Source organism: Aedes albopictus, unplaced genomic scaffold (genome assembly GCF_035046485.1).
Source record: "Aedes albopictus strain Foshan unplaced genomic scaffold, AalbF5 HiC_scaffold_530, whole genome shotgun sequence".
Lineage (NCBI taxonomy): Eukaryota > Metazoa > Arthropoda > Insecta > Diptera > Culicidae > Aedes > Aedes albopictus.
In genome coordinates, this window is record NW_026917344.1 from 11867 (window position 1) to 25000 (window position 13134).

Sequence of the window (13134 nt, forward strand, 5' to 3'; positions counted from 1 at the left end):
TTGAGCTGCAACTCCTTCATGAAAAGACGCTTCATTAAGTTTTTTCTCGTAAGAGAAGCAAACCCCTCTTCCCTGTCAGCCTACGACCAAGGCTCCCACTGAGTTTGGTTACCCGATCATCCTCAAGGTTGCTCACAGTCCGGCCGGTTTCAGAAGGCGTTGGGATAAATAGGAGTTGTTGGGAATGGGAAGCGACCTCAATTTGTATTACGCGTTACCAAGCATTTACTGTAGTGGCAAAGAAACCTTTCAGTTTATTCAAAATATTAATTTTAAAACTAAAGTTAAATTTTAGCAATTTATATTTATAAACTAAAAAATGATTATGAAAAAAAAAAAACGCCCAAAGTGGTTATCTGACAAAACGATTCAGTTTATATTGATTTCAGAGTAGGAACTTACAACAGGTTAAATATGATTAAACGGTTTCAGCTTAATGGGACTATTCCTAGGAAGCAAAATACATAACCAGTGTTATCAGTTATAAAACGGTATGTGATTGCCCGCATTTTTTCCGAATATAGAGCAAACCGATCAGTCTCTATTGAGAGTTGAATTCAGAAGGTTAGCATTTGGTTAAGCGGTATAACTTTGATCGTTACAGGAGAACTTGTAAAAATGTTTGCTTTGGCAGTAAGTTGACTTTTGCATGTTTTTGAAAGAAAATGTGATCCGATATTATTTCGAATTAGGTGACATTGGTTTCGGCCACAGCATTGCTAACAATTGCAAATGCCGAAGGAGGGATGAACATCAATATTAATCAACCAAATGCACAAGTTTATCATCAGCAAAGTTCACGCAATGGTAAATAGTAAATTTCAGCCAGTCATCAATCACAAACTAATGTTTAAAGATTTAAACACACAGATCAGTTCACCTATGGGTACCATGTGGACACAGTCAGCAATCAGTTCCAGCATAAAGTTAAAGGTCCTGATGACGTAACGTACGGATGTTATGGATATGTGGATCCTGCCAATAAGAAACACCTAGTTTATTATGTTGCTGATCGTATGGGCTATAGGATCATCTTCCCAAATAGACCAACCAAGATCTTTACTGAAAGAATTTCAGACAGTTTGTAAGTGTTTGTTGAAAATATTTTGCAATCGGGAATATTCATCAGGTTTTGACCTATATTTCCAGAAATAAGCTAGATGGCTCGGTGAAGAGTAAGGACTACGATGAAAAAGTTGTTGCATGGAATGATCTCTACTTGCCTGACGCATGTTTCCGCTTGGAAGAGATTTTATCTTCGGCTGCATCTAATGTGCATCAGCAAACTGTGCGTCCACTCAAGGTAGCCACTACAACTCCTAGGGTTGAGCCGATCTACGTTCAACCAGAACTTCCGACTCCTACCCAATATACGGTTCCTACCACCCCTGCTACAAGTTATGTCCATTTGAATCAGCATGGTGATCGGTATACAAGACCAACGTATCAAGGTGGAGATTATTCAACTGGTAAGATAAAAAAACATGCGTTTGGTATTCAAAACTTCACACAACTGATTTCTAACAGGTCAGGATTCTTATCAACAAGGGAAGCTTGAAAGCAACGTAGAACAAGTTCAACAAACTGCAACGCAATGGTCGGGATCGCTTCCGGACATCAATCCAGCCAACATCAATTTGGACCAGTTCAATATCCATGCAACTAGCGAAGACTCGACTAGTTCAGCGTCGTCTACTAATTTCAACACCCAACAGTACCATAACTTGAACATCACTCAACTGTTGGCCCAAATTGAAGCAGTGAACTCTCAAGTGATCACTCTCAACATGCTGTTGGCTGGCATGGCCAATAACCCAAATGGCTTCAGCACTGCTAACGAGGGCAGCTGTAAAACCGTAGTTCATCTGCTTCGAAATCAAAGAACAACGCCACAGCTTGTGTACGTACCCATTCTAATCCCATACGTCGAAGGTCAGTATAATGTAAATCAACCGTTTGGCAATACGGCTGCCCGTTATCAGCAACAGAAACCGTGTCATCGTTGTCAGTGATAACCGCGACTGTTTATGCAGAATAAAATTATGAATTATGTAGAACTAAACTTGTTTGATTATAAGTCGAATGATACTTCCTTCTTGTTGTCATATGCTGAGAATTAATAGTAATGAGCAGATCGAAATGGAGTATTGTTCAATTCCGGTTGGGGAAATTGTTTACCCTGTGGAACACGCATTTTCATCGCGTTTTCAGGATCTGTGGGAGACGGGCCGATAATAGTTATTTATGTAAAAAGTTGCAAAAAGTGGATTTTTCCGCCCGGGTTGTACATTCACCCAACGAGGCTTGCCGAGTTGGATAAATACGAAGAGTGCTGAAAAAATCGAGTTTTGCAACGAGTTCTATACAAAATTTTATGCAATGTTTTTTTTTATAATGCAACCCATTTGAGTTGCATAATGTTCATAATGCAACTCAAATGAGTTGCATTATGAACATTATACAACTATTTTTCATTATGCAACTCTTTTTAGTTGCATAATGAACCAGTTCGGTAAAATCTGCCATTATAATATCAAAATGAGCTATATAAAATATAAATTATGATACTGAATTGCATAATAGTAATTTTGAGCAACGAGTTGCAAAATGGAGATTTTTACAGCACGAGTCGTACATACATTTATCCAACAAGGCTGGCCAAGCAAGATAACATATAGGTATCACAGGTGTACCAATGATGGTTATAGTACCAATTATTCGCCATAGTTGATATTCACTTTTTAACAATGTAAATTAACAAGAAAAAAAAATGTGAACAACAGATCACGTTCACAATAGATGGTTACACTCATTTAAGGACAGACTTGTTAGCATCCCAAAATGGCCGCCACAATGACCGATCTTGGCACCTACTCACGATTTCGAGGGCACAAATCTCTTCGTAAACAAAACCAGCGCATCTGAACTTCTTATTTGAAGCTTCTTGCAAGTGAGCAAGAACAAAATAATAAAATGCACTGTTGTTTGAAGCTTGCTGAAGTTCTGATGCACTGTTGAAGCGGGATTTCATGACGTTTGTCCTTAAACTCCACATTTTGCTCAAATTATGGTAGAAATAAATAATTTTCCTTAAAATTTCGGCTTCCTTGCACCTTTTTCCGCCATAGTGTACCAGTTATGGCTAATCCCATAAGGAATGCATGCAAATAGTGCGAAAAGGAACCGAAGTTGAAAAATGTTACCATAACTGGTACAGGGTTCCTATCATTGGCACGCGCTGTAATAAATACTAAAAATAGTTTTGGCTCCGTTGCTATATTTTTCCTGTAAAGTATGGAAACTGAACTATCCTTTATTTATATTGATGACATTCGTTGGTCTTTTCGTTATTCTTACGAAACCAATAATAGTTCGCCACAATACTCGGTTTGTGGCTGCACTCCCCACCCCATCCTCGATGACGCCAGATGCTCACCAGATTACGTGTCACCTAGTCCACCCATCTCGCCCTCGCCCACTGAATTAAATTAGGCGAAATACTCGCCTTCTTGTACTAATCGGATCAATGGCGAGTGCTAATTTGGAAGGATTTATTTCCCGGCATTCTTGAAACATGCCCTGACCACCACATCTCTTTGGTTTTTTCCATCTTCCGGATGCTAGGTGCACCGTCGAGTTCAGCGAGCCACCACCCACCGTTCTCTTGCACACCGCCACTTCCAGTGCTTGCATGTCCTCCTCGAGCATATTATGTATAAGTCTCATAAGTCTCGTGCCCGTAGAGAACCATTAGCCTTATCAGCGTTTCGTACATTGTGCATTGTGGAGTGTGGGGTCATTCTTTTTGGACCGCAGGTTCATTTGGAGTCCATAGTTAGGTCCATCTTCCACGTATTCCACGGCTGACATTGTCGTCTGCGGTTAATAAGGATCCGAGGTAGACGAAGCCCTCCACCACCTCAAAAGTGTTCCCGTCCACAGGGATGGCATGCTCCTGAGTGTGCGTGCAAGTGTGCGCGGTTTTAATATGAAAATGAGCTGCACTGCGCACATTTTCAGTGCGAAATGCCATCCCTGCCCGTCCATCGCCACTGCTGCCTAGGCTTACCCTGTCGTTCGTGGCTCCGCCAGCTAGCATGTACTACTTGCGACAAACAAACCCATGCGACATCAGTTTGTCCCAACTTGAAAATAATGGGATTAACATCGTACACCACGAGTTTAGACATTTTTAAGCCTTGCATTGCGATTTTCGAACGGTAACTTCGAGTCGGTAAACACTGCAACTCCTGTGAAGCTCTATCATCAAACAGTTTCGACTTTGGGTTGGCAAAAATTGATTATTCACGAGTTGATAAGTACGCAACAAAATCAGCTTCCGTTTTGTCTGCAACCAAAAATTTCGAGATCATGTCATTATCTGTTACCAGTAGGGATAAAGAGTACCTAATCGTCGCACCTTCTTCGTTGCTTGTTTTGTGCCTCTTTTGTCTGACAATTCTCTTCACTGCCCTTGATTATAATCCTGAGGAATCCCTCAAGATATTGCTTCAGGAATTTCTTAACAAATGCCATCATGAATTTGAATTTATCCAGCAGTTTCTCCAGAAATTTCTTTAATATTAATATTTTTGCAGGTTATTTTAATGTAGATATCCAGCAGAAATTACCTTCGGAAAACTTGCAGTAAATCCGTTGGGAATACCTTCAGAAATTTCTTCAATAATTCCTCCAGAAGTTTTATTACGAATTTCACCATGCATTCGTTTGAGAATTTCCCCAGTAATTCTTTACAAATATCATTCTTAATTCCACCAGAAATCCGTTTGAGAAGCTCCAGAAAATACTTTAAGAATTTCTCCGGGAATTCTTTCAAAAATTCAAGATTCCTTTCCTTGAGGAATACCCTAAGAAATTGTTGGAGAAATTTCTTCGAAAAATCCTTTAATGAATTCCTACAGAATAACCGGAAAAAATTCTTTGAAAATTTCTAAAGGAATTCCTTCGGAAATTCCAAGAGGAATATCTTTGAAAGTTGCTAGAGGAATGCATTCGGAATTTTTTAAATGAATCAATTAAAAAATAATTTCTGGAATTTATTTCGAAAATCCTTAAGGAATTCCACCGGAAATTCCTTGACAAATTCTTCAGAAATTTCTTGAAGAATTCCTTCATTTCTAAAGCTTCTTGAGAAATTCCATAAGCCTGAGATGAACCAGCCTCGGGATGAAAATCTCATAAATAAAGACATAAAAAAATAAAAATCCATAAGGCATTCCTTCGAGAGTTCTTCTACTTACGATTTCCTTTAGAAGATTCTTCGGGAATTCCTTGAGGAATTTCTTTGAAATAGATTTGGAATATTCCTTGAGGAACTCCTTCGGAGTTTTCGTGAGGAATTCTTCCAAAAATTCCTTGAGGAATACCTTCAAAAATTCTTGGAGGAATTCATCCGGAAAATTCTGTGAGAATTCCTTCCCAAATTCCTGAAGCCATTCTTTCGAAAATATTGAAAAAAATCCACTAAAAGTCTCATGAGATATCTCTTCTGAAATTCCATAAAGAATGTCTTTAAAAATTTTTCAAAACTTCCTTGAAAAAATATTTCGGAAATTCCTGAAGAAATGCTTTTTGTGATTTTTTATTTCCTGGAAGAACTCATTCGGAAATTCTTTGAAGAATTCCTTTAAAATGCCTTGATAAGGAAAATTCGGATATTGTTAAAGGAGTTCGTTTGGAATTTTTTTTGACATATGTCTGAAATGTCTTATGGAATACCTTCCGAAATTTCGTGAGAATAAGTTCGCTGATGATTTTTTTTTATAAATCTTTACGAAATTCCTCAAGGAATTCCAGCGAAAGATCCTTGAGAAGTTTCTTCGGAAATTCCTCCAGAAATTACTCCAAAAATGTATTGCGGAACTCTTACGAAAACTTGAGAAATTTCTTCAAGTATTCCTTCAGAAACACGTTTGGGGATTATGTGAGAAAATCCTAAGGAAATTTTTTGAGGTTAACCGTCAAAATATTTTGGAGGAATTCATTCGGAAATTTTTGGAGGTATTGCAAGGCAAATCCATAAGAAATTTCTTTGGATATTCCGGGAGGGATTTCTTTGAAAATTCGTAGAGGAATTCCTTCGGAAATTCAGGAGAAAATCCTTTGAAAATTCCAGGAGAAATTCCTTTGAAAATTCCTGGAGGAATCCCTTCGGAAATTCCTGGACAAACTCCTCCGGAGTTTATGGAGGAACTCCTTCGGGAGTTCGTGAAAGAATTTCTGGAGAAATTCTTTCGAAAATTCCTGGTGGAATTCCTTCGGATATTCATGAAAGAATTTCTTCGGAAATTCAGGCAGAAAATACTTTGAAAATTCAAGGTAAAATTCCTTTGAAAATCCCTGGAGGAATTTCACCGGAAATTACTGCAGGAATTCCCTCGGAAATTCCAGGAGGAATGCCTTCGGAAATTGTAGGAGGAATTTCTCTGAAAATTCCTGGAGGACCTCCTTCGGAAATTCCTGGACGATTTCCTCCGGAAATTTCTGAAGAAATTCATCCGGAAATTCATGGAGGAATTTCTTCAGAAATTCGTGAATTAATTCTTTCGGAAAATTTCTGGAGCAATTCCTTCGGAAATTCATGGAGGAACTCCTTCGGAAAATGCTTTAGGGTTTCCTTCGCAAAATTCCTGGAGGAATTCCTTCGGAAATTCATGGAGGAATTCTTTCGGTATTTCCTGGAGGAATTCCTCCGGAAATTCCTCGAGGAATTTCTTCGGAAATTCGTGGAGGGATTCCGTCGGAAAATTTCTGGAGGAATTCCTTTGGAAATTCATGTAGGAATTCCTTCGGAAAATCCTGCAGAAATTCCTGCAGAAATTCCTTCGCAAATTCCTGGATGATTTCATTCGGAAATTCATGGAGGAATTCCTTCGGACATTCATGGAGGAATTCATTCGGAAATTCCAGGAGGACATCCTTTAAAAATTCCAAGAGGAATTCCTTTGAAAATTCCTAGAAGAATTCCTAGAATTTTCGAAGCAATTTCTTGGAGGAATTCCTCCGGAAAATTCTTTGGAAATTCCTTGGCAAAATTCCTGGAGGAATTTGTTCGGCAATTCATGAAGGAATTCCTTCGGAAATTCCAGGAGGAAATCCTTTGGAAATTACAAGAGGAATTCCCTTGAAAATTCCTGGAAGAATTCCTTCGGAATTTCCGGAGGAATTTTCCTAGAGTAATTCCTCCAGAAATTTGTGGAGGAATTTTTCCGAAATTTCCTGGAGGAATTTCTCCGGAAGTTCCTGGAGGATTTCCCTCGGAAATTCCTGGAGGAATTGCCACGGAAATTCGTGGAGGAATTCTCTCGAAAATACATAGAGGAATTCATTCGGAAAATCCTGAAGGAATTCCATCGCAAAATTCCTGATGGAATTACATCGGAAATTCATGGAGAAATTTCTTTGGAAATTTCCAAAGGAATTTCTCCAGGAATTTCCGACAGCATTTCTCCTGGAATTTCTGAAGGAATTCTTCCTGGAATTTCCAAAAAAAAATCTTCAGGCATTTCCAAAAGAGTTTCTCCAGGAATTTCCGAAGGAATTTCCAAAGGAATTCCTCCAGGAATTTCCAATGGAATTTCTCCGGGAATTTAAAACAAATCCGCCAAGAATTTTCGAAGGAATTCCTCCAGAAATGTTCGAAATAATTGCTCCACGAATTTCAGAAGGAATGCATCCAAGAAATTCCGGAGGGATTTCTCCAGGAATTTCCGAAGAAATTCCCCTAAGAATTTCCGAAAGAATTCCTGCAGGAATTTCCAAAGGAATTCCTCCATGAATCTTCAAACGAATTCGTCCAGTAATTTCCGAAGGAATTCCTCCCGGAATTTCCGAAAGAATTCCTTTAGGAATTTTTGAAGGAATTCCTAACGGAATTTGTAAAGGAATTCCTCCATGAATTTTCGAGGGAATTCTTCTTGGAATTACCAAAAATAAAATCCAAAAAGACTCCGAAAAAATTTCTCCAGGTATTTCCGAAGGAATACCTCCTGGAATTTCTGAAGGAATTCCTCCAGGAATTTCCGAAAGAATACCTCCTGGAATTTCCAAAGGAATTCGTCCAGTAATTTCCGAGAGAATTCTTCCAGGAATCATAAAAAGCTTTCCTCTAAGAAGTTTAGAATGATTTTTTTCCAGGAATGCCCTAAGGAATTCATCCAAGGATTTTCTCAGGAATTTCTCTAAAGATTTCTGAAAGAAATCCTCCAGAAATTTCCGGAGGTATTCATCCAAGATTTTCCGGGGGAACTCCCCAAGGAATTCCACCAGAAATTTCCGAAGGAATTCCTTCAGGAATTTCCGAACGAAAAAAATATTTGTATGACATTTATTAAGAAAAATGGCCATTTTTCAAAAATCATGCCGGGGCGACCTCTAGACGTCATTTCTGAAAGTTGCCGTCATACAAAAGTTTGTTTCTAACACCCTTAGCTATCATTTGCAGGGTAAGCCCCCAAGCTTTTGGACCTTGTGCAATTTTGGGACAACCTTATGCCCAGCCACCCGCAGCCACCAACCATAACTTTCCGCAGGACCAGGGTGCATGGTGCAGAGATGAGAGTCCTTCATTGGCTATCGGATATCGAACAATCGCTCCTAACATGGAGAGCAGGCGCTCAGGCTTGCAGAATCAACCCCCCCCCCTACCCTGTCAGCCTCCGACTAAAGTTCCCGCCGGGGTTGGTTGCCACGAGGAGCTAGGCATTGGAGTAGCTGAGAAAAGTTTAATGACCTCAACTACGGTGTTGAAGCCTTATTGCATGCAGATTTACGGTGAATTTAGAGCATACTTTACATGTAAACTTAAGGTTGATTTTAAGTGAAAATGGGCAATTATGTGACTGAACTACACAGATCGAAAAAAGAGTGTAAAATTCATAATTGGAGCGTGGGATATCACAGAAGTTTACATGACACATCATGTAAAAGTCACAAAATTTCATGTAAACTTTCATTATATGTCATGTAATTCAGCATGGCTCTGAGTGTTCACGGAGAAAAAGCACTACAGTTTGAAACAACAAACACGTTTGTTGATTCATAAACCATCAAAATAGTAATTTCAAATCAAACATTTGTTGTTTTAACACCACTATTTTGGTTCGATACAAACCGGCAAATTTGTTGTTTCTACTACCAGCTGTTTCCTTCATAATAACAAATGGCGTCAGTTACTTTGAACTACTATTAGTCATTTTTACCGGAATGCAATCGTTAAATTTTACTAAATCTTACACTGAAATCAATTTCATAGTATTCTGAACGACAAACGCGTTGTTGAATTCACAAGTATAAAATTTTGTTAAATATACCACGAAATCCGTTAAATTTACTGAAAAATAGTTGGTTTGATCCCGTTTTCCATAGTGACTTGATTGCAAAATTAAAAACTCAGTGTTTTTAAAGTACTCACTTAGCACGAGCACATTTGATAGTAAAAATTGCTATCATGGTAGTAAAAATAACATAAACAGTGTTGTAAAACTCTCAATTCTACCACGCTTGTAGTAGTATTAAATAAATTGTATCTATAAAATTTATCCGAAGTTATTTTATAGTTGATTTTACTGATGTTGTAGTCAGGTTTACACTTAAATGCAAATTGTTGTTTGTTTACGCAGTGCGTTTTGAAAAAAGAATAAAAAACCTTTTTGGGACCATTTTTTGGAATTTAATTGTTCAGACTGTTTTTGAAACAGAGATTAAAACGCAGCGTAGTCGATGAAATAATCAACATTTATAAGTGATACTAATTGTTCTTTGAAGGTAAGCCAAAATTTCAGATTAATATCATATTTATGTTATACTTGCTTGCTGCTGTACCATTTTAGACGCTGATACGGAAAGCTGCAGAGCTACGAAGGTGCCATTTTCCTATTTGATGATCATCCGAGTTGATTTAGAAGATTCTAATTCCTTACGGTAAGTTTCGATTAATCTATATAAAATAAATTGGTTGCTCACTAGGTGTCATATTATTTTCAGGCTGAATGGTGAAACTGAATAGCTCCTGGAAATTCCCGGTGGTTGCATACGGGAGGGTTCCTTTGTTCATAACCTGGAGAAAGAAACCGGAGACTGCCCCAAACTTCCCTCAGGCGCCAAGCAGATGCCGGCTCGGTCAATCGTGGTGGCGATCAAACTATTTTGTACCAGATAATGTTTTTGAATATTTTCAACTATTGTGTATTTCCATATGAAAATAAAATTAAATGGCTTCAAATAAATAACATTCTGAGTTTACACTACACCGAAATACTACAAAAATTCTACCACGCTGCAGTAAATTTGAAACTGTCAAAGTAACTACCTTCAATTGTATATTTAACTGACTAATAGTTTACTCAATAGTGAAGACAACAACCTTAACAGCAGTTTAGAATAATAGTAATAATTACTATATGCCTTCTCATGATAAACGCAAAGTCACTTCGGTTGAAAAACGTTGGTGCGAGTCTGTTAATTGTAACCCCTGTTGTAGTAATTTTCACGACAAAGCTGTTTTCAGTGTAGGTTTATTCAACCGGCATACACAAACCAAAATATTAGTTTGATTCTACCATCCCTGCGGTTAAAACAAACCAATATTCCGGTTAACGAAAAACAACAAGCATAATAGTTAAAACCAAACCAAATTGCTGGATTGTTTTTGTTCTTTTTCCTCATTCCACAAGCCACATTCCCCATTTTCCTCATTGTGCGAAGTCTGATCAGTGCTCGAGCAGTAGTTTTGAAAATCTTCTGCGAGTTTTTATTATTTCATAACGCTTTACAGCGCCAGGTAAGTTCAAATATTTGAATATTAGATGTGTGAAACGATAGTCTTGAATATCATTGATTTTCAGAAAACAGTAGCTACGTGAAAAAATGGCCTTGATACTTGGCCCGGATCCCCGGTGGGATGGTTATTTGGTTTGCCAATCTGCTGGATTTCAATTCTGCGCCATGATTCTCGTTGTGTTTTAAGATGAAACGAATGAACGCCGGAGGAAAGTTGTAATCAAGGAACGCCGGCATCGTCAGCATAAATGTAGAAATGTGATGTTTCGTTTATTATAATAATTTAATGTCAGAACCTCTCTCTTTCAAGCGTGCACGCGGGATAGGATTTGTTTTCATCGGGAAACCTTTCCTGATGACAAAAAATCCTATTCCGCCTGCATGTTTTAAAGAGAAAGGTGAATAAACGTCAGCAAGCTCTATGTGCATCTAACAGCTTATTTAGAAAACTTTTCTTTTGTCATCAAAAAAAGGGTGGTTTTGCATAGTAGGGGGGGAGGGGATTCAACCGGAGGGGTTTGTAGTTTCAACTAATGGTTTGGTTTGTTTTAAATGGTAAATGCACACAGAAAACAAACCACAGTTTGTTAAAAACAAACGGCATATGGCAGTTGAAACAACAAACAAAATCGTTTATATCCTCTACTGTCAAAACGAAACAACCAACATAATGGTATTTTCAAACGGACGATTGTAGAAATTACCCGCTAAGGCGCCAGAGAACGGCATATGGCAGTTGAAACAACAAACAAAATCGTTTATATCCTCTACTGTCAAAACGAAACAACCAACATAATGGTATTTTCAAACGGACGATTGTAGAAATTACCCGCTAAGGCGCCAGAGAAACAAACCAATACTTTAGTTTATAACAACTGCCACGGGTAGTCAAATTAAACTAATATGCCGGTTGTGCCGAATTCAAACCAAAAATCCGGTTAAACTAAACCGAATTCCGTTTGTGATTACTAATTATTTTTCTCCGTGTTTACATGACATACAACACAAATTTACATGATATATCATGTAAACCATCATAACAATAAGTTTACATGACTAAAATTAAGTTTACATTTCGTGTAAATATCATTATTTTTATCTGTGTAAGATAATACCAGTATAATCTTAATTTGATTCTATATTGCCCACTTCCACTTTAAATCAACTTTAAATTTGCATGTAAAGTAATAATTGCCCTAAATACACCGTATATCCACATGCAATAAGGCTTCAGCACCGTGGTTGAGGTCATTAAACTTTTCTCAGCTACTCCTGGTAGGCTTCTTTTTTACTATTCCGCGTTGTGTTGTCTTCCTTGAATAATCCTATGCACGCATTACACGTCCAACTAGCCTCTGTCTGTACGTTATTTGAATTTTGACTTTTTGATCATTGAAAATTTAGTGGAATTTTAGAGAGATGATAGAATAAGATAGAAATTAAACGAGTATTTGAGTTACAGTTTAATGTTTTTATTTGTTGGTCTTCATTACGTTGTGACCATATTGTATTATTATTGTTACTATAAATAGAATACATAAATACTTTGAGCAGAGCATATTTTAGTAACGTAAATTTGTTATACGATGAAACAAAAAAAAAAACGCATTTCAATCATTTCCTATTATTCATAACACTGTAGACAGATGTGTGAATTTCATTTCCTGTGGCATTTCCGAATATTATAGTTCATGACCTTCTCCGAATGCTCAAAACTTAATCTACATCGTCAAATATCAAATTAACACATCGTCCTATCCGTTTTTGTTCAAACAATCACGGTCAACGATCGTCGCCACATGTCTATCCGTAATCGTTCGTAACCCCCTGCAGACAAGGTCATTAACATCGATTCGAGAAATTCATCATCAATAAGCTTGTGGGTATACACAAACGAATCTCTACAACAGCCACTTAAATTATCTAACGTCAACGGATCGGTTTCGACCGAGGCCTATATGTCAAGTGATTTATTATTTGCTTATGCATTCTTCACACATCTTCTGGAAGGCATAGCTCGCGGGATTTTTAAAGCTTTGCTGGTGGCTGTTGCCGTCAAAACCGCTGCCAAGATATGGCAGCAAGATTGGAACGTATATCAGCAGTGGGAACTGCTGTCGGGATAGCCATAGCTGGCAGTCGGGGGAGTTCGACGAGTTTACTTGCTGTAGGGCTCGTAAGTTGGCGGTTAGTTCCAGAACTTGGTGATTTAGTGACTCCATCTGAGCCATCAGCTGGTGCACGTTGTAATCGGTTGAGCTGCACTCACTGTTGATCGGGTATGCATATCCGTTGTATTGGCCTAGGAGCGGATTGCTTTGTGGTTGACAATCT

The 13134-nt window shown here is 38.0% G+C and overlaps 2 protein-coding genes across 2 annotated transcripts; one reads left to right on the plus strand and one right to left on the minus strand.

The window, feature by feature from the left end:
* The first annotated feature begins 485 nt into the window (after nt 1–485).
* On the plus strand, nt 486–2079 carry LOC109402903 (uncharacterized). The gene is made up of 5 exons (XM_019675644.3): nt 486–633; nt 693–807; nt 871–1084; nt 1150–1469; nt 1528–2079. The coding sequence occupies exons 1-5, from the start codon at nt 619–621 to the stop codon at nt 2010–2012; spliced, it is 1149 nt and encodes a 382-aa protein (XP_019531189.3). The 5' UTR covers nt 486–618; the 3' UTR covers nt 2013–2079.
* A 10181-nt stretch (nt 2080–12260) lies between these two features.
* Nucleotides 12261–13121, minus strand: LOC109401564 (uncharacterized; the record flags this gene model as incomplete). The annotated part of the gene is given in 1 exon segment (XM_062843774.1): nt 12261–13121. A coding segment is annotated over 1 exon segment (348 nt), but the record flags the coding sequence as incomplete, so codon positions are not given.
* Nucleotides 13122–13134: the final 13 nt, after the last annotated feature.